Raw genomic sequence first — 21,175 nt, 5'->3', positions numbered from 1 at the left:
AGCGGGGGCTACTCTTCATTGCAGTGCGCAGGCTTCTCATTGAGGTGGCTTCTCTTTTTGCAGAGCACAGGCTCTAGGCGTGTGGATTTCAGTAGTTGTGGCACATGGGCTCAGTAGTTGTGGTTCGTGGGCTCTAGAGTGCAGGGTCGGTATCTGTGGCACACGGGCATTGTTGCTCTGCAGCATGTGGGATCTTCCTGGACCAGGGCTTGAACCCATGTCCCCTGCATTGGCAGGCGGATTCTTAACCACTGTGCCACCAGGGAAACCCCATATTCATTATTTTTTAAAATGCTGATAATATGCAAAGAAAGTGAAAAATCACCCTCAATATTTTGAAGTGTAGCCTTCAAAACTTTTTTCTATGTGCATATAAATACCTACAAAAATGGAATCAGGGCTTCCCTGGTGGCGCAGTGGTTGAGAGTCCGCCTGCCTATGCAGGGGACACGGGTTCGTGCCCCGGTCCGGGAAGATCCCACATGCCGCAGAGCAGCTGGGCCCATGAGCCATGGCCGCTGAGCCTGCGCGTCGTCCGGAGCCTGTGCTCCGCAACGGGAGAGGCCACAACAGTGAGAGGCCCGCTTACCACAAAAAATTAAAAAAAAAAAAAAATGGAATCAGGGCTTCCCTGGTGGCACAGTGGTTGAGAGTCTGCCTGCTGATACAGGGGACACGGGTTCGTGCCCCAGTCCGGGAAGATCCCATATGCCGTGGAGCGGCTGGGCCTGTGAGCCATGGCCACTGAGCCTAAGCATCCGGAGCCTGTGCTCCGCAACGGGAGAGGCCACAACAGTGAGAGGCCTCAGTACCGCAAAAAAAAAAAAAAAAAGGGATCATACCACCCTATCAAATTACCCATGAAAATTTTCACAGAACTAGAACAAATAATCCTAAAATGTATACAGAACCATAAAAGACCCAGAATTGCCAAAGCAATCCTGAGTAAAAAGAACAAAGCAGGAAGCATAACCCTCCTGCTTTGACTTCAGACAATACTACAAAGCTACAGTAATCAAAAGAGCATGGTATTGGCACAAAAAGAGACATACAGATCAATGGAACAGAATAGAGAACTCAGATATAGACCCACACACCTATGGTCAATTAACCTTCGACAAAGGAGGCAAGAACATACAATGGAAAAAAGACAGTCTCTTCAGCAAGTGGTGTTAGGAAAGTTGGACAACTGCATGTAAATCAATGAAGTTAGAACACACCCTCACACAATACAGAAAAATAAACTCAAAATGGCTTAAAGACTTAAATATGAGACATGACACCATAAAACTCCTAGAAGAGAACACAGGCAAAACATTCTCTGACATAAATCATACTAATATTTTCTTACGTCAGTCTCCCAAGGCAATAGAAATAAAAGCAAAAATAAACAAATGGGAACTAATCAAACTTACAAATTTTGCACAGCAAAGGAAACCATAAACAAAACAAAAAGACAGCCTATGGACTGGGAGAAAACATTTGCAAATGAGGCGACCAACAAGGGCTTAATTTCCAAAATATACAAACAGCTCGTACAACTCAACAACAAAATAACAAACAACCCAATCAAAAAATGGGCAGAAGGTCTAAATAGACATTTCTCCAAAGAAGACATATAGATGGCCAACAGGCATGTGAAAAGATGCTCAACATCACTAATCAATAGAGAAATGCAAATCAAAACCACAATGAGGTATCACTTCACACCAGTCAAAATGGCCATTACAAAAAAATCTACAAATAACAAATGCTGGAGATGGTGTGGAGAAAAGGGAACACTCCTACACTGTTGGTGGGAATGTAAATTGGTATAAATGGAAAATGGTACGGACGTTCCTCAAAAAACTAAAAATAGAGTTGCCATATGATCCAGCAATCCCACTCCTGGGCACATATCTGGATAAAACTATAATCCAAAAAGATACATGCACCCCTATGTTCATAGCAGCACTACTCACAATAGCCAAAACATGGAAACAACCTAAATGTCCATCAACAGATGAATGGATAAAGAAGATGTGGTATACAATGGATATACGATGGAATATTACTCAGCCATAAATAATAATAATAATGCTATTTGCAGCAACACAGATGGACCTAGAGATTATCATACTAAGTGAAGTAAGTCAGAAAGAGAAAGGCAAATACCATATGATATCACTTATATGTGGAATCTAAAATATGACACAGGGACTTCCCTGGTGGTGGAGTGGTTAAGAATCTGCCTGCCAATGCAGGAGACATGGGTTTGAGCCCTAGTTCAGGAAGATCCCACATGCCTTGGAGCAACTAAGCCCCTGTGCCACAACTACTGAGCCTGCACTCTAGAGCCCATGAGCCACAGCTACTGAAGCCTGCACGCCTAGAGCCCATGCTCCACAACAAGAGAAGCCACTGCAATGAGAAGCCCACGCATTGCAACGAAGAGTAGCCCTTGCTCGCCACAACTAGAGAAAGCCCGCGTGCAGCAGTGAAGACCCAATGCAGCCAAAAATAAATAATAAATAAATTTAAAATAAATAAAGTATGACACAAATCAACTTATCTATGAAACAGAAGCAGACTCACAGACATAGAGAACAGACTTGTGGTTGCCAAGAGGGAGGGGGTGTGGGAGAGGGATGGATTCGGGGTATGGGATTAGTAGATGCAAACTATTACATAGAGAATGGATAAACAACAAGGTGCACAATACAATATTCAATATCCCATGATAAACCATAATGGAAAAGAATATGAAAAAGAATGTAAATATATGTATAACTGAATCACTTTGCTGTACAGCAGAAATTAACACAACATTGTAAATCAACTATACTTCAATAAAATAAATTTTAAAATAAATGGGATCATACCATACATGCTGTTCCAGTTCCTGTTTTCCATGTCATTAAATACAGATATAGATAAGCAATTTAAAATTTTTAAATTTCAATTCATATTTAATTTAAATTTATTCTTATAAATTTAATTTGGTAGGGTAGTATTTTAATAATTAGTAGTATTTTAGTAGTAAAGTTTTTTTGTTTTTTGTTTTTGGCTGTGTTGGGTCTTTGTTGCTGTGTGCAGGCTTTCTCTAGTTGCTGTGAGCCAGGGCTACTCTTCATTGAGGTGCCCAGGCTTCTCATTGTGGTGGCTTCTCTCCTTATGGAGCAAAGGCTCTAGGCGCGCACAGGCTTCAGAAGTTGTGGCTCGCAGGCTCCACAGTTGTGGTTCTTGGGCTCTAGAGCACAGGCTCAGTAATTGTGGCGCACGGGCTTAGTCTCTCCGCGGCATGTGGGATCTTCCCATGTCCCCTGCATTGGCAGGCGGATTCTTAACCACTGCGCCACCAGGGAAGCCCAGTAAAGTATTTTTTAAATTAATCTTAACCTTAATATTAGAGTAGTATTTTTTTTTTTTTTGCGGTACGCGGGCCTCTCACTGTTGTAGCCTCTCCCGTTGCGGAGCACAGGCTCTGGACGCGCAGGCTCGGCGGCCATGGCTCACGGGCCCAGCCGCTCCGCGGCATGTGGGATCTTCCCGGACCGGGACACGAACCCGTGTCCCCTGCATCGGCAGGCGGACTCTCAACCACTGCGCCACCAGGGAAGCCCTAGAGTAGTATTTTTAAGTATGTGTGTGCCACACTGTATTTACCCTTTCCTATGGATTACACTTCAGTTGTTTACAAATTGTCACCACTGTAACTGTCCTCATACATATATCTCTCCGTAGGGCTAATTCCTAGAAGTAGAATTTGTGAGTCAAAGGGAATGCAGAGCTTCCCTGGTGGCGCAGTGGTTGAGAGTCCGCCTGCAGATGCTAGGGGACATGGGTTCGTGCCCTGGTCCAGGAAGATCCCACATGCCGCGGAGCGGCTGGGCCCGTGAGCCATGGCCGCTGAGCCTACGCGTCCGGAGCCTGTTGCTCCGCAACGGGCGAGGCCACAACAGTGAGAGGCCCGCGTACCGCCAAAAAAAAAAAAAAAAAAAAGGGAATGCATATTTAACATTTTAAATTATTATTATTTTTTTTACTAATTATTACTCCCTATAGAAGTTTGTAAAAGAGCTCCTTTCCCCTCACTCTTGCCAGTGTAATTATCCTTCTTAACAGCCGCAAAATAATCTTGAATTGGTGCTCCAGTTTGGAGGCAAAGCCATCTTGTCCCCTAGGAACGTCAGGAGCTAAATGCCCCTGTCAAACGCGGCTACTGCTGCCAGATGGCGAGAGGGAGACGTGGGAGGACCGTGCCGCAGCCTCAGCCCGGGCTGGGTTGGCCGACGGCCGTCCGACCCAGTGCCCGCGAAGGCAGGGGAGGTAGAGGGCCAAACGGAGTGGGGAAAACAGGACCCGGACCCAGAGGACAGAAAGGCAAGGGCCAGAAAAGGAAGTTCCGCGATCCAAGGAAGAAGATGCGGGTCAGGTGAGGGAACTGAGGCCGCACGGTCTTACCAGCGCCCCGACCCGCTGTGCGCCCTGAGCGGCCACCGGGACCGCGGTAGGGATGAGGGGGCGGCTTGGACCCGCGCCCCCGAGAGCCTCCGAGGACCTCCCCGCGACCTTTGATCCTCCCGAGGGCGACGCAGGAGGGAAAAGCCAGGGCGGTCGGAATCTGACCCAGACCCTCGCGCCCCACCTACTGGCAGCGGACCCTAGGCAATTTACGGGACCTCTGTGCGTCTCAGCTAGTCTTCTATGAATACGGATCACTGCTGGGACCTACCCCGGGGAAGACTGTTGTGAGCGTTAATTGAGATAATATATGGTGGCTAGTATTTCTGTACACCTCTCTAGAAACACCACCACCACCCAACACAACGGGCTCCTTCCCTTCCTGGAGATTACGGTGGATGGAAGAGAAGATCTATCCCAGGACAGATTTACAGTGTTCCCTTCTCCCTATACCCTCTAGTCCATCGTCCCAGTCGGGAAAGGGATGTTACAAAACCTGGTCCTCACTCTCGGGAAGCCTACGCTGAAACTGAAGGGGCATGAATGGTACACACGCAGGAAAATGACTTCAAATGCCTTAGCCGGGTTCAAAATGGACAGCATCTGACAGTTCTCTTGGGAGAAGGGGTGCCAGCCCCTCCTGTCCAGCTGTGCACTCTGACAAAGTCTGGGATCTACCTGGCACAACCTGCTCACTTCCCTAGGCCAGTCCCAGTTGAAGGAGAGGCTGGTCACCCGGGGAAGGGGTGGGGGAGGGTCGGGGAGGGGGAGGGGCACGGCACTCTGTGTTGGCAGTTGCCATGGTTTTGCTCCGAGTTCTGAGTGTCAACCTGCCCACTCCCTGAGACACTCAGGTCCCAGAAGCAGTAGGTCAGAAGCCCGAGGGGACTGAGGAGTGCTACCTCTGGAGCCCATCGGCACACCTGTTGAGATGGAAGCCTTAGATGGACAGGGGGGTGAAGGGGACCACCCACTAGAGAAGGTGCAGTGGGGTTGGGGATGTGAGGGAGTGAGGAAAGGAGGGGCCTGGAGGGGCTGGTTTGGGAAGGCAGAGAGTATGAAACTCAAGGAAGGAGAGAAGAAAGAAAAAGGGTGAGGTACACGAGTTGGCAAGAGACTGAAAGAACAAGAGAAGGTTAATTCACTCAGACAGATGTTTATCAAGGACATATATATCTGGCAAGATGATGGGAAGGTTCTCGGCAAGATGATTGCTGTTTATGAAGATACACGGGCTCGGGTGTGTGTGTGTATGTGTGTGTGCACGTGCGTTGTGGTCTGTGAGGTCTGTCTGATTTGTGTGGTGTGTTTATGGAATTGATCAGCCAGAGTCCCCTCTCTCTCGGGTCTGGAGGAGCCTGTGTCCCGTTCCCTCTCCATCTTTCTCCCTCCCTTTCCCTGGTCTATCCCTTCAGAGTGGTCTGGGCCTGGATCTTCCTTGTGCCCCCTGAACACAGGCAGGAATTAATGCTCACTTTTCTGAGAGGCTTTTGAAAGGTCAGGTGTGAATCTCGTGTCAGTCTAATCCTGTGCTATGACTTCAAGTATTATTCCACAGTCACTTCGTCGTTATTAATTTTCAGCTTTTTTTGCCCCAGCTTGCTGTCAGAAAGTTCCTTCTCATCATCACCATCACCGTCATACGCTTTCTGAGTGCCCATTAGCCCATGGGCCTGGGATTTTTAGGCACTCAATAAGTGCTGAATGAATGAGTAAATGGATCCCTAATCATTCCCCCCAAGGAGTTACTTAAACTTCTTGGTGCCGTTAGTGTTCTCATCTGTAACTAGGAATAATGATTTCTAGCCTCACAGAATCTGTGGGAGAATAAAATGAGTTAATGTTTATCAAGTGCTTTGCAAAGTTAGCTAGTATACCATGCTACAATTATTATAAAAGAAATGGGTTGGGCGTTCTAGGTTTTCTAAGCAGGGATTCTCAGAGATGGTTTTCTTTGCCTGGGGCTAACTCACCTGAGTGCTGGCTCAAGGACGAGGTCACTGGGAAAACGGAGAAGGGCTTTGGCTGGCATCTGGACCAGTGGTTGCCCAGCACTGCCCCTCAGGAGCAGTAGCTCAAGCCCCCCAGCTGACTCCTGCCCCTGCCTCCTCGCAGGGGACGGATGGACCCTGCTTAGAGGGGAGCTCCAGCACCATCCCTGCCAGAGACTCACTTGTGTGCCAGGCCAAGGGCCTGGACAAGGACACCTTCAAAATTGTGAGTAAGGGGCCAGCCCAGGACCCTGTCCCCGTTCCCCACAGGTCAGGAGACCTGGGTCAGAAGTTGGCAGGCCTCAGACTCATAGTTCACAGCCCCGCTTGACACACTCTTGGGAAGGAAGTGGGGTAAGAGGTTGACGGGAGCCTCCTCAACACTTCCTGGGCCATAAGGGTTGCAGCTGGGCCAACCTGCTGGCTCTGTGGGGCTGCCCAGCTGCCTCTTGTTTTTCCTGTGGCCCCTCACTTCACCTGTTGCCTCCTAAGTGTAAAGAATGTCTAAGGCCGCTGAAGAAGTTCCTGCGAAGGTTGCACCCGCCGAGGGACCTTCCCCAGGAGAAGAAGCTAAAGTGCATGAAGCAGAGCCTGGTGGTCCTAGGGGACCACATCAACACCTTTCTGCAGCACTACTGCCGAGCCTGGGAAATCAAGCACTGGAGGAAGTAGGGCAGCCTCCCTACCCTTACCACTACACTCACTCCTGGGCCGACCCCTCTAGAATCAAGGTCACACCTTAGTGAAAATCTCCTAGTTCTTTATCTTAGTGTGAAAGAGTCAGGATCCTGGAGTGAGCATGGTGAAGGGGGATGGGGAGAACAGGGTCCGCTTGCGACTCTGGGCAGCACTGAGTGGACAGAGGACTCGCCTGACCCCGGAGGGAATGGCCTCTGATCGAATAACTGCTGTGTGGTGTGGGGGGCTCCTCACCGATACAGGGTACCCAAGGTCTGGCAAATCCCCATTACTCCATGTCCCCAACCAAACACTAAGGAGGCAGCATTTCCCCCTGGGTGGTTCTGGCCACAGGACAAACGCTGGAGGGAGAGGGGCTGTGCTCCGCCCCCCTCAGCCTTGGGCTTGGACTTCTCCCCTGCAGGAAGCTCTGGAGATTTGTCTCCCTCTTCTCAGAACTGGAGGCGAAGCAGCTTTACAGGCTCTACAAGTATACCAAGAACAGCCAGATGGCCAAGTTCCCGGTGAGGTTCCTCCAGGGTCCAGCTGAGGGCTGGTTGGTGTGTTCTTAAATTGTGAGGGGAGGCCTGCAACTGAAGGGCGGCATTTGGGATCTTAATTCCCCAACCTGGGATCAAACCGGCGCCTCCTGCTGTGAAAGCCGGGAATCCTAACCACGGGACCACCAGGGAATTCCCTGAAGGGCCCTCTGATACAGCCAGCACCCCTCAGTTCCTTCCACACTCACTGCCTGAGGAAGACGCCACTGCCCCTGCGGTGGGCACAGAGTGGGGCTGAAGAGGGCAGAGACTCAGCTTCAAGTTCTAGATATTTATTCATCCTCCACACCCACACCCTGATGTGAACAGGGGCAAGGACAGTCCTTGGAGAGCCATGGGCAGGGATGATTGGGGCCAGGCAGAAAGGCACAGCCAGCTTGGGGGAGACTGGAGATTGTTGCAGAGGACAGAGGACAGAGGACAAATTCCTGGGCAGGGACTTCCCTGGTGGTCCAGTTGTTAAGACTCCGAGCTTCCAATGCAGGGGGTGTGGTTCGATCCTTGGTCGGGGAACTAAGATCTCACGTGCCATGAGGCATGGCCAAAAAATTAAAAAAAAAAAAAAAAAGATCCTGGGCAGGCTTTGTCCAAAAACAGTGCTTCTCAAACATTTTGGACTTGAGTCACTTCTACCCTCTTAAAAATCATTGGGAACCCCCCAAAACCTGTATTCCTGTAGGTTACATCTATTGATATTTATTTGCCCTACTAGAAATTAAAGCTAAAGAAATAATTCAAAATATGTATTTACTGATTCATTTAAAAATAAAAACAAGGAGTCCATTATATATTAACATAATTTTTATGAGCGTTAACTATATTTTCCAAAACAAAAAGATTTAGAGAGAGGAGTGGCATTGTTTGACATTTTTGCAGATCTCTTTAGTGTCTGGCTTAATAGAAGACAGTTGAATTCTCATATCTGCTTCTGCTCAATCTCTTATGATATAGTGATTTGGTTAAAGTGCATGAAGAAAACCCAGCCTCATACAGATATATAGTTAAAAGAGAGGAGCATTTTATTAGTGTTTTCCGATAATCATGGATAGTTTTCTTTGCTACCACACCAAAACTCAGAAAGTGGCAGTTACTTAATGCAGTGTGGAATCTGAAACCATATTGATGAATGTTTTAAAATAGAATTAAAAAAATTTTTTTTAATTAATTATTTTTTTATTTTTGGCTGTGTCGGGTCGTCATTGTTGGGTGTTCGTTGCTGTGCTTGGGCTTTCTCCAGTTGCTGTGAGCGGGGGCTGCTCTTTGTTGTGGTGCGAGGGCTTCTCATTGCAGTGGCTTCTCTTGTTTCAGAGCTCAGACTCTAGGCGCACGGGCTTCAGTACTTGTGGCACGTGTGCTCAGTAGTTGTGGTGCACAGGCTTAGTTGCTCCGCGGCATGTGGGATCTTCCCGGACCAGGGCTCGAACCTGTGTCCCCTGCATTGGTAGGCGGATTCTTAACCACTGTGCCACCAGGGAAGTCCCAGACATTTTTTTTTAAACCAGTTTTAGGTTTACAGAAAAATTGAGTATAAGGTATAGGGTTAGCCAAAAAGTTAGTTCGGTTTTTTCCATATAATGTTACGGAAAAACCTGAACCAACATTTTGGCCAACCCAATACAGATTTCCCATATCCCACCCTTTTCTGTCTTCCTTATTATTAGCACCTTGCATTAGAGGGGTACATTTGTATCTTTGATGAGCCAATATTGATACACTATTAACTAAAAAAATAATGTCCATAGTTTACATTAGGGTGCAGTCTTTGTTTTGCACATTCTATAGGTTTTGACAAATGTACAATAACATGTATCCACCATTACAGTAGCAAACAGAATAGTTTCATTGCCCTAAAAATCCCCTGTGCTCCACCTATTCATTCCTCCCTCCTTCCCCCAGACGCCTGGCAATCACTCATCTTTTTATTGTCTCCATAGTTTTTCCTTTTCTGGAATATCCATGTAGTTGGCATCATACAGTATGTAGCCTTTTCAGATTTGTAGCAATGAACTTTTCACACTAGGTTACATTAGAATCCATTGGTTTCTCTCTTGCACTTTGAGTGGACCCCACTTTTCAGGGGGTCTGTGAGGTTAGAGTATTTCATAGAGCACACTTTGAGAACCACTGATCCAAAAGAATAATCACAGATAACAGTTTTTAGGTACCAGGCACATTATGTTCCCTCATGTCATCTTCAAAAGTAACACTAGGGCTTCCCTGGTGGCGCAATGGTTGGGAGTCCGCCTGCCGATGCAGGGGACGCGGGTTCGTGCCCCGGTCGGGGAGGATCCCACATGCCGCGGGGCGGCTGCGCCTGTGAGCCGTGGCCGCTGAGCCTGCGCCTCTGGAGCCTGTTGCTCCGCAGCGGGAGAGGCCACAACAGTGAGAGGCCCGCGTACCGCAAAAAAAAAAAAAAAAAAAGTAACCCTAAGTGGTAATTGGAATTATTGTCCACAGTGTGTAAATGAAGGTGGTGAGGTAAAGTAACTTGACCCAAGCCACATAGCAAGTGGGAGGGAAGAACTGGATTCAAACATAATCTAGTTCAAAGGAAAGCCCCGCCCTGACCTCACCCCACCCACTGCTATAGCTGTGCAGCCTTAACCAAATCCTCTCTTTCTCTGGGTCTTTATTTCTACCTCTGAACATGAATGAGTGGATTCAGTGATTCCCCTTCTGAATATAAGGAGCTGCCATTTTGGTGATTCTTGGATTTCAGCAGCAGGAAAATTTCAAAAGATGTTTTCAGACTCTCAATTTAATTTTGCAAAGGACTTTAAAACAAGTACCACTGTTTCATTACAAACACATAAGACACTATACTCAAAAAAGAGATGAAGGACATATCCCAACGGAAAGAGACACCCAAGAAGGGACAGTTGGCAGCCTGGTCTCAATGTCCCCATGTCCCCATCTGTGGCCCTCCATCCTTCTGGCTACGCAGGTGTGAGGTGCAGTCGGGCCGAAGCTGTTGCCTAACAAGGGCAGGGCTGGGGCTCTGGCACATGGGCCCCTCTCTTCTGCTCAACACTGTGGCCCCCTTGCAGGTAGCCTTCTACCATTTGGACATCCCGGAGAGCTCCTTGCCTGCCAACAAGGAGGACAGTCTGCCCAAGCTCTGCACTGCCTGGGGGCTGCACAGTCACCTCAGTGCCATGAAGGAGAGGCTGTCCAAGATGCATGCCCCTGGCCGCCAGGTCTCCCTGCTCGGGGAGCTGAGAGCTGAGGGCCACAGCAGGAGAGGTAATGCCTGGAGGAGGGGCCTGTGTGTCCCGTGGAACAGCTGACATAGTCTTCATCCCTCCTCCCCATCTTCTCTTCGTCCCTTCATTTCTTTTACTTATTCATTTATTTATTTATTGGCCGCACCACGTGGCATGTGGGATCTAGTTCCCAGAGCAGGGGTCGAACCGCGCCCCCTGCATTCACAGCGCGGAGTCTTAACCACTTGACTACCAGGGGAGTCCCCATCCCTGCATTTCTGTTTTCTTTTTTTTAATAAATTTATTTATTTACATTTATTTATTTATTGTTGGCTGTGTTGGGTCTTCGTTGCCGCGCATGGACTTCTCATTGCGATGGCTTCTCTTGCTGTGGAGCATGGGCTCTAGGTGCGTGTGGGCTTCAGTAGTTGTGGCACGTGGGCTCAGTAGTTGTGGCTCATGGGCTTTAGGGTGCAGGCTCAGTAGTTGTGGCACACGGGCTTAGCTGCTCCGTGGCATGTGGGATCTTCCTGGACCAGGGCTCGAACCCGTGTCTCCTGCACTGGCAGGCGGATTCTTAACCACTGTGCCACCAGGGAAGTCCCATCCCTGCATTTCTCTTTCTGTCCATTTTCCTTCCCCCTCTCCACTCTTTCTTTTCTCTTTTTCCCCCTTTCCCCGCAGGTATGCTCATTATAGAAAGTTTGAAATGTACAGATAGTATAAAATAGAAGAGAGGAAAATTACCCATCACCCACAGGTATGACTATTAACATTTAGGTGTGTTCCCTTCACTGTTCTGTTTCATCCCAACCCCCCAACCCGGAGGCCTCAGGAAACATGCCTTTTTCAGTTAACATGTAAACAAAGCACTTTCCCGTACAACCAGAAGCAGAGCAGAGATGTTTCTAGAGGCTAAGAGCAGGGACTCCCGGGAAGTGTCCAAGCAGCAGCAGAATGTCCCCTCAGCTTTGGGCAGGGTATGGGCAGAGGAGGGGTTCATTCCACCAGGGAGGAGGCCGTCCAGCCAGCTGGCCTGGGAACCGACTTCCCGGCAGCCTTGGCCTCTGCAGTGACTGCGTGGCCTGGCTCTCTGGACAGAGGGTGTGGGATTAGGGGACAGAGACTCTTCAGTGAGAGGGACCCCAGCCAAGGTTGGAACCTATGAAGGCCCCTCCTGTGCACTGAGGTGCAGAGAGGTGTTGGGCCACCTACCTCTCACCCTTCTGGAACTGGCTTTTTGCTTAGCTCCTGGGGAAGAAGATGAAGGCAAATGGTAGCCTAGGACCGCAGAGCATGGGCCTAAACTGGACCCAGGTGTTCCTCTGAAGGCCAGGCTGGCTGGGGCAGCCCTCAGGGCATCTTCACCAGTCACAGTCCACCAGTCACTTGGACCAAGTGGGAGGGCAGGAATGAGGATGGGTCAGGTACAGAGGGCCCAGGTCAGGCAGCTACCGAGACCCAGAACTCTGCCTGGGCTCTGCAGGGGCCCGTGGTCCTAGTGCCTATTGTTTAAATTGAGGAAGTAAAACATACAGTGGAATGAAGGCCAGTCCATCATTAATATGATGTAGGTCAGGGACTTCCCTCGTGGCGCAGTGGTTAAGACTCCGTGCTCCCAATGCAGGGGGCCCAGGTTCGATCCCTGGTCAGGGAACTAGATCCCACATGCATGCCACAACTAAGAGTTCACGTGCCACAACTAAGGAGCCAGAGAGCCGCAACTAAGAAGCCTGCCTGCCGCAACTAAGACCTGATACAACCAAATAAATAAAATTAATTACTTGATTTTAAAAAATGATCTAGGCCAAGCTGTCCATGAATCAGATAAGGATAGTGAGGTGCAGGCTTTTGGGCCAGCGTCTCCCTGTACCGAGAGCTTTGTATCTCTTAATTTCACCCAAACCCTGCAGCATCCTGATGAGATGGGCATTATTATCCCCTCCTACAAATGCACAATCTCAGAATACAGGGTAAAGGGTAGGTCTGGAGGAGGTAGGTTTGGGACAGGATTTAAAGAAAGGAATAAGGAGAGGGAGGGGGAAGGGGAAAGAGGTGGGAGGGACGTGTGCGTGGAGGTGAGGGGGCAGTGAGTAGACAGGCTGGGCTCAGGGGTGAATGGCCGAGCACATTGCAGAGGTGCAGGCTGGCGTGTAACAGGAAAAAGGCTTGGATGGTGGGATAAGAAATTGGGCTTGAAATTGTAATTCTTAAAATAACATTTTATTACAAGCATAAGCATATCCCAGAAAATTAGATAATTCAGGTCAGCAAAAAATAAGAAAATATAAACATTGTCATCCAGTTAGCACTTTCCAGATGTTTTTTATGTATATAAATACCTGTATTAAACAAAAATGAGACCATGCCGTATATAGGATTTTGATTTGAACTTGCTTTTTTCAGTTATAGAAACCTTCCATGTTAACATCTTCATTTCATCTAATTGTTGAATTAAATACTCCACTTTCAAATTTTCCCAGCAAAGACATCTTTTGCACTGGTTTCCCAAACCCTGTGTTTCACCTGGTTATGTCTCTTAAGCCTCTTTTAACCTAACCGAGTCCCCTTTTTTACACCCTGGCCTGTCGAAGAGATCAGGCTATTTTGCAGAATGTTCCAATTTCTGCTTTTTTCTTATTACTTCCTTTTGGTATCTTTGAAGCTTGTTCTTCTATCCAGGAGCAGGATTGTAGGTCATGAGTCTCGATGAATTCATGTTAAACATGTTTTTGGCTGGGATATGTTACAGACGAGGCTGTGTTTTTCACATTGTGTTACATGAGATAACACATATCACCTGGTAGAGCCACCATGACTGAGTGAATCACCAAGTCTATCGTGCAGTTAAAAGTGACCTGCCTGGTGTTTCTTGGGCACCATGTTCATGAGTCAGTTCCTAAGGAAAAAGATGGCAACGGTGTTTGCAAACAACCCAGCAACAAAGTACTGGGAATTGGGCTGTGAAACTAGAGAGAGGAGTGGGGAGGAATCAGAGTCTGAAGCCAGAGGTCCAGTCCCAACTGTACCCCTAGCTTGGATTAGGTTTTGAACAGCAGCCCATTTCCTTACTCTGTGCCTGTGTGAGATCCCCCAACTGTAAACTGGAGGGATACCATCTCCCTACCCCACACGGTTTCTGTGAGAAAAGAGTAAGGGACATAGATTGGAAGCAAGATAAGATTTTGTTGTCCTTCCTTTGATTCCTTACCATGCCCCCCACATGTTACAGACCGAGATTCTCTAACTATTTGTGATGTCATCAGCACTGTCTCTGACTTTCCCTTTTTCAGGTTCTTTAAGGAAACTTCCTCAACAACCAAAACTCAAGAGAAAGAGGATTAAGGAAGCCCCAGAAACTCCAGAGAGCTGCCCACAAGAATACCCAGCTGGGGCAGAGGGCCGGCTCGCCCTGGATCCCAGAGCACTTGTACCTGAGGGCATGGGGGACCAATGAGGGGAAAGAAGAAATTGTCTCTGTCAAAAGGATGCTCAGGTCTTAATTATGTATAAATGGGGCAAGGAAATAAACATCCTTAATACAGTTTGACTCGGCTAAGGTGGTCACTGTGTCAAGGACCATCAGTCTGGGTGGAGATACATGTAAATAGACATTACAACGGGGTGACACAGGTGCCTGGGGAAGACCTCAGGGGAGGTAACACAGGCACTGATGTGTTTGCCAGGGAAGAGCACAGGTGGGAGTGGAACGGGCCTGGGGTAAGTCAGAGAGTGATAACTCTGGCGCCTGCCTAAATCGTCTGCCCTTGATCTCGTGGGAAAGTTAGCGGGGGGACAGTGAGAAGGGAGATGCCAGGAATGAGCTGGTGTGACTCGGTTATCAGGCAAAGTGCACGGAAGTGAGAGAGAGTAGAGGCAGGAGACCAAAGAAGTAACCATATTAATAGTCTTAGCTAGGAACTATACTCAATATTATGTAATAAGCTATAAGGGAAGAGAATCTGAAGAATAGCATACATATGTATAACTGAACCGCTGTGCTGTACACCTGAAACTAACACGATATTGTAAATCAACTGTATTTCAATTTTTAAAAATTAAAAAAAAAAGTCTTAGCTAGGATGTTGGTTCAAACCTGTGGTCCAAAATTGGCAGCCCATGTGCTGAATTCAGACCACTGATGTGTTTTGTTTGCCCCCTGTGGTGGTCTACTTGTTTAAAACATTTTTATAAAAAAAGTCAGTTGCCAATATTAACTTGGTACATTTCACATTATAAACAACAGCAGTTTAAAAAACCGGCCACACTTGGACCTGTCTTCTCAAATGACCACACCTGGCTGGGGCTGAGACACACATGGGGCTCAGGTTTCACTGATACTCTTTCCAGTTCACCACAGTCCCCACCCTCCCGGTTGCCTTACACACTGGCCTTCTTCACTTCCTTTCTATCACCTTTTGATCCTTTTAGCCTTTAGTATTTGTTACCCTTCGCGTATATACAAATGCAATGAAGCTGTGCATGAATGGGGGAGGAGTGAATTTGTGAGACTAAGGTAAAGTTGACAGTTTTTGGTGACAGAAGTGGGAGATGAGAAAGGAAGGGAAGGGGAGGAAGTGAAGGTGGTACATTGTTTCTAGCTAGAAAGGCCATGTGGATGGAGGTCAATTCCAGGAGGAGAAGCCCGTCCAATTGTATTCCAAGAACACAGAAGAATCAGGACTCTGCTAGCGGCAGCAACATACAGTGCCCAGTATGGGCTGGAGCGGATGGGACCAGAACAAATGTGTGTGACCCTTTTTCCTTTCCTCTCTCAATTTGTACTCAGGAGTGAATATCATCAAAGATTTAAAATGTTAAAATGAATATCAGTCTAGACTTGAAGACCAAGTACAGGGAAGCATAAATAGGGAAGGAGGTGGCAGCCCCAGCTGCTTCTTTGTTCCTGGTACCCATTGCCTCCCAGAAGCAAAATGAGAGGCTAAGGCAGGGGCCTGGGATCAGCCTTACTGGGTGTTCCTGACAGTCCTGACAAAGCAGGGAGGATTTTATATGGGAAAAGAATCTGAAAAAGAATGGGTATATGCATATGTATAATTGAATCACTTTGCTGTACACCTGAAACAAACACAACATTGTAAATCAACTATACTCCAAAATAAAATAAGAATTAAGTTTAAAAAAAAAAGCAGGGAGGATTTGTGAGAGAAGGGCAAGCAGGCTGGAGGGTAACCCTGACGACTGGGGGCTCTCCAATTTTCTCCACTCTGAGAGATTTCACTGACAAGTCCCAGGGAAAGGGCTGGCTGTCTGGGGAACGGAACAGAAGAAGGTGAACTCTGTGTGCGAGGCAGCACCGCCACCTAGAGGAAATATGGAACTCTACAGCCTTCTTCTTCCCGTGGAAAGAGATGGAGACCAGGAGGAAATGGGGGAGCTTCCTACCAGCCTTGAGGACAATCAGGAGGCCTGAAAGCAAAATGTGCAACAGGTGAGGCTTCGTTTTGGCGGCTCCTTAACTCCTTCCTCAAATTCAGTAGGATCTCAGAATTCTAAAAAGGCAGATCACATGACATTGCTCTGCTCAAAACCCTCCAACAGCACAGAGGCTTTTTAGGGCAGTGAAAATACCCTATATGATTCTAGAATCGTGGATACATGTCATTATACATTTGTCCAGACCCATAGAATGTGCAACACCAAGAGTGAACCCTAATGTAAATTATGGACGCTGGGTGATTATGTTGTAGCCGTGCAGGTTCATCAGTTGTAATCAATCTACCCCCTGATGGGGGATGTGGGTAATGGGAAAGGCTGTGCACGTGTGGGGATGGCAGTATACAGGAAATCTGTGTACCTCCTGCTCAATTTTTCTGTGAACCTAAAACTTCTCTGAAAATAATGTATTCAAACAAACAAACAAGCAAAACCTTCCAAAAGCTTTTTCCCTCATGCATGTTAAAAGCCAGTCTTTGCGAGGGCCTGCAAGGCCCTCGATGATCTATCCCTGTCCATTCTGTTGCCTCTCTGCCCTCATCCTTGCTTTTCTCATACCTGTCAAGCATACTCCGGCCTGAGGGCTTTTTCACTGGCTGTTTCCTGTCTGGAATGTTCTTCCCAAGCAATTACAATAGTACCCAGCATGTAGCAGGCACTTAACACACATTTGATGAATGAATGATTTAATGAATAAATGAACCAAAATAGACCTTTCACCCAAACACCACCTGGTTCAGAGGGGATAAAAGAGGCCCAAGAGGAAAGGTTACTTCTCCAAGGTTGAGAAGGAAGTCAATGCCATAAGGGGGACGAGAATTCAGACCTGAAGACCCCAGGCCAGTACACATACCACACACCAAGGACACACGTTCCACCTGCTCTCAGCCAACATGCTCACTTCCCACAAAATGTCAGTAACACACAAGACCCAATGTATGACTTCTCCTAGGATCGGCTGTATTTTCTTAGTAACAATATCTCTAAGGTGGACTTGGGGACACCAGAAATAATGGGTGGGGGAGGTTATTTGGGGGTGGGGAGCCTTGGTAGAAACCCCAAACCACACCTTGACCTAAGCTGCCTGTGGATAGGCTCACCCTGAGGAACATGCCTCACTGATGGCTCCTCTCCTAGTGAATAAAGGATACTTTCCCTAAAGTCTCAAACAGAAGAGTCTCCTGACCACAGATGTAATGATTAACTGCTACCTGACCCACGCCCACCCCAGGCTACCAGAGTCTCCTGGCCGTCTTCTCTTCGTAATAACACTGCGGCAAATGCTATGACTCAGGAGAGATGGCAAAGTGCTTTGCATCCATTCTCCTCGGACCTTCATGTCAAACTTGTGAGGGAGATTCTGCCCCATTACAGAGAAGAAAGGAGGGGCTTAGGGGCTACCACAGCTGAATTGAGAGATGGGCTTTCCAGGTCTCCTGACTCCACATCCAGTACTCCTGGGTTTTGACTTTACAATTTTTTTCCTTTGTGCAGGCAGACATTTCCTATTTTTATATAGTTAAATTATCAGTCTTTTCTTTTAAGGCTTCTTTATGACTTCGAAAGGTCTTCCTCACTCAGAGAATATTTAAAATTCTATCTTTCCTTCTTCTAGCACTAGGATTTCAGTTTTTACATTTAAATCTTTGGTCTATCTGAAATTTATTTTGATTTAAGTTGTGTAATAGGATTCCAATATATATATTTTTCAGGTGGCTAAATGGTTATCCTTGCGCATGTGGGAATGTATTTATAGGATATAACATATAAGGGAAAAATCCACCTTTTCTACACTGTTTTGAAATGTCATCCTTATATATTAAGTTCCTGACTTACTTGGGTCTATTTCTGAACTTTCTGTTCTGGTCTATTGATCTGTCTGTTCATGTAGAGTTGGGTTTTAATGAAAAAGGAGAAAAAGATATACAATAACAAAACAGGATATGATAGGAAAAGAGTATACAGATTCTAAAAAGAACCAAATGAAAATTTTAAAATGAAAAATAATTATTGATATTAAAAACTTAATAGTCAAGTTAAACAGAAGACAACATCTGAATTCACAGATTAATCTTGACATCATAAAGCAAAATACTGTAACCAGACATTATGGGCCTCCAGCTAAGCAGTATGTTTGCAAAAAATTTGAAACTGAATCTGATTAGATTTCTAGCTCTATTACCAGCTCATAGGAAATACAAGGGACTGAGGAGCACATTAAATGATACCATGGGGACAGAATCAGCAAACTCTTGAAGATGTGAAAATTCATAGAACAAACAAACCAGTTACTTTAATATATAAACTTCAAAGGGGGGAAAAAAGAGGAAGAGAAAATCTAAAAATTAAAAGAGATTGAAGAACTATGACCAAAGGACATAAGAGGACCATGTTTGCACCCTGATTGGAACAAACCAGTTCTACAAAAACGTTTCTGAAACATTCAGGGAAATTGAAAATGGGCTGACAGATTTGATGATATAAAAGGATAAGTTAATATTTCTTAAGTGCGGTAATAGTGTTTTGGAGATATATATATAAGGTTTTTAATTTTTTTTGGCCATGCTGCATGGCATGAGGGATCTTAGTTCCCCGACCAGAGTTTGAACCCCTGCCCGCTACAGTGGAAGCATGGAGTCTTAACCACTGGACCACCAGGGAAGTCCCTGGAGTTTTATATATATATATATATATATATATATATATATATATATTTTTTTTTTTTGCAGTACGCGGGCTTCTCACTGCTGTGGCCTCTCCCGTTGTGGAGCACAGGCTCCGGACGCGCAGGCTCAGCGGCCATGGCTCACAGGCCCAGCCGCTCTGTGGCATGTGGGATCTTCTCGGACCAGGGCACGAACCCGTGTCCCCTGCATCGGCAGGCGGACTCTCAACCACTGCGCCACCAGGGAAGCCCTACATATTTTTAAAGTCTTTATATTTTAAAGATAAACAGTAAAATATTTCTAGACAAAACAATGATTCTTGGATTTGATTTAAAATAATCCAGGACTTCCCTGTGGTGCAGTGTTTAAGAATCTGCCTGCCAATGCAGGGGACACGAGTTGGAGCCCTGGTCCAGGAAGATCCCACATGCCGCGGAGCAACTAAGCCCATGCACCACAACTACTGAGCCTGGACTCTAGAGCCCACGAGCCACAGCTACTGAAGCCCGTGCGCCTAGAGCCCGTGCTCTGCAACAAGAGAAGCCACCGCAATGAGAAGCCCGCGCACCGCAACGAAGACCCAATGCAGCCATAAATAAATAAATAAATTTATATATTTAAAAAACCCTCCTTTAAAAAAAAATAAGGTACTGTCTGGAAGTGATCACATTCTTTTCAAACTTTATATATCCTGTCCGGCTTAACTATTTTATGCAGTTGTCCAGAAATTTTTTAAAATTGTGGGAACTCATAAAACTTAACCATCTTAACTATTTTTAAGTGCACAGTACTGTTAATTATATTCATTGTTGTGCAACTGATCTCCGGAACTCTCATCTTGCAAAACTGAAACTCTACTACACCCATTAAGCAGCCTCTCCCCATTTTCCTCCCCTCCAGCCTTGACAACCACTCTTCTACTTTCTGACTCCTCTAGATAGCTCATGTAAGTGGAACCATCCAGTATTTACTCGCTCTCCTCTCCCTTTTGTGACTGGCTTATATCAGTTAGCATAATGCCCTCAAAGTTCATCCATGTTGTAGCATGCATCAGAATTCCCTTCCTGTTTAAGGCTGAAGAACATTCCATTGTATGTATGTACCACATTTTTATCCATTTTTTATGCGTTCATTCATTGATGGACATTTGGATTACTTCCACCTTTTGGCTATTGCGAATAATGCTGCTATGAACGTGGGTGTACATATGATCATGACAATGGCTTTAACAAAGCTTTAAATAAAATGCTGCATAAGTACCAAGAAGTGGCAACTCAAGCTTTAAGGGAAAGCTTCCCTTGTCCTTTCAGCTCGATGAGGGAGATTTTATACAAGAAATGGCATTCCATACAACAGAGGAAATAGCATGTTCAAAGTCATGGAGATGTAAAAGGAAAAAAATTTAAATTCAGTATCACCAGGGAACTCCCTGGTGGTCCAGCGGTTAGGACTCCATGCTTTCACTGTGGAGGGCTGGGTTCAATCCCTGGTCGGGGAACTAAGATCCTGCAAGCCGCACAGCGCAGACAAAAAAAAAAAGTTCATTATCACCAAAGGTGGCAGGTGACGAAGTCAGTGCTGACTATTCCAAGTGCAGGTGGGATTTTGTCTAAATGTTGATCAATTTTCTTTGTAATCTTTTAAAATCGCGTTTCATTTCCTGAGTGCTTTAGATTCATGCTGTTTCATGGTGGATTTTTAAAAAGACCTAATGTGACCCCGCCATTCATAGGAGGAAATAAAACACAAAGAGGCCTATAATGACATATCTCAAATTCCTACTGTTGACAGGCAGGGCTTGAACCCTAACCCACACCCAGGGTTTTCTCCATTGTCACCAGCAGAACTTCACCAGGTCTCATCACCCATTCTCAGCCTTTTAGAGTTAGAAGACTAGGGAAAAGAGTGGTGTGATTAATTCTGTAAAGATCAGAAAGTCCCCTGCATTAATGCAGTGCTTATCGTTTCCAAAGTACTTTCACGAGCACCATCTCCAGATGCTGTTACCATGTGTCTTCTCTGCCACACAGCTCACTTTTGTTGAGCAAGAACACTGTTGTTCTAGTTCCAACAGTTTCTCTCACACTGTTCTCTAATAAAAAGTCTGTGATGTTTCAACAATCCCAAGTCCCAACCAAAAGTGAGCACAACTAAATTGGAAACAGATACACTATGAA

General features: G+C 46.4%; 1 protein-coding gene across 1 annotated transcript; it reads left to right on the top strand.

The window, feature by feature from the left end:
• The first annotated feature begins 5,359 nt into the window (after positions 1 to 5,359).
• Positions 5,360 to 14,332, top strand: CHCT1 (CHD1 helical C-terminal domain containing 1). The gene is made up of 6 exons (XM_060135710.1): positions 5,360 to 5,425; positions 6,559 to 6,660; positions 6,927 to 7,102; positions 7,537 to 7,636; positions 10,720 to 10,915; positions 14,169 to 14,332. The coding sequence occupies exons 1-6, from the start codon at positions 5,375 to 5,377 to the stop codon at positions 14,330 to 14,332; spliced, it is 789 nt and encodes a 262-aa protein (XP_059991693.1). The 5' UTR covers positions 5,360 to 5,374.
• Positions 14,333 to 21,175: the final 6,843 nt, after the last annotated feature.

The sequence above is a fragment of the Lagenorhynchus albirostris genome, chromosome 20 (assembly GCF_949774975.1).
Source record: "Lagenorhynchus albirostris chromosome 20, mLagAlb1.1, whole genome shotgun sequence".
Lineage (NCBI taxonomy): Eukaryota > Metazoa > Chordata > Mammalia > Artiodactyla > Delphinidae > Lagenorhynchus > Lagenorhynchus albirostris.
Note: the sequence above shows the minus strand (reverse complement) of the source record. Positions and strands in the feature narration are given on the sequence as shown.

Bases quoted from the DNA above. Each gene is read 5' to 3' on its own strand.
- CHCT1 (XM_060135710.1), top strand. From the start codon at position 5,375: ATGGAAGCCTTAGATGGACAGGGGGGTGAAGGGGACCACCCACTAGAG. The intron at 7,637-10,719 runs GTGAGGTTCCTC...GCCCCCTTGCAG, and splicing joins GCCAGATGGCCAAGTTCCCG to GTAGCCTTCTACCATTTGGA. The intron at 10,916-14,168 runs GTAATGCCTGGA...TCCCTTTTTCAG, and splicing joins TGAGGGCCACAGCAGGAGAG to GTTCTTTAAGGAAACTTCCT.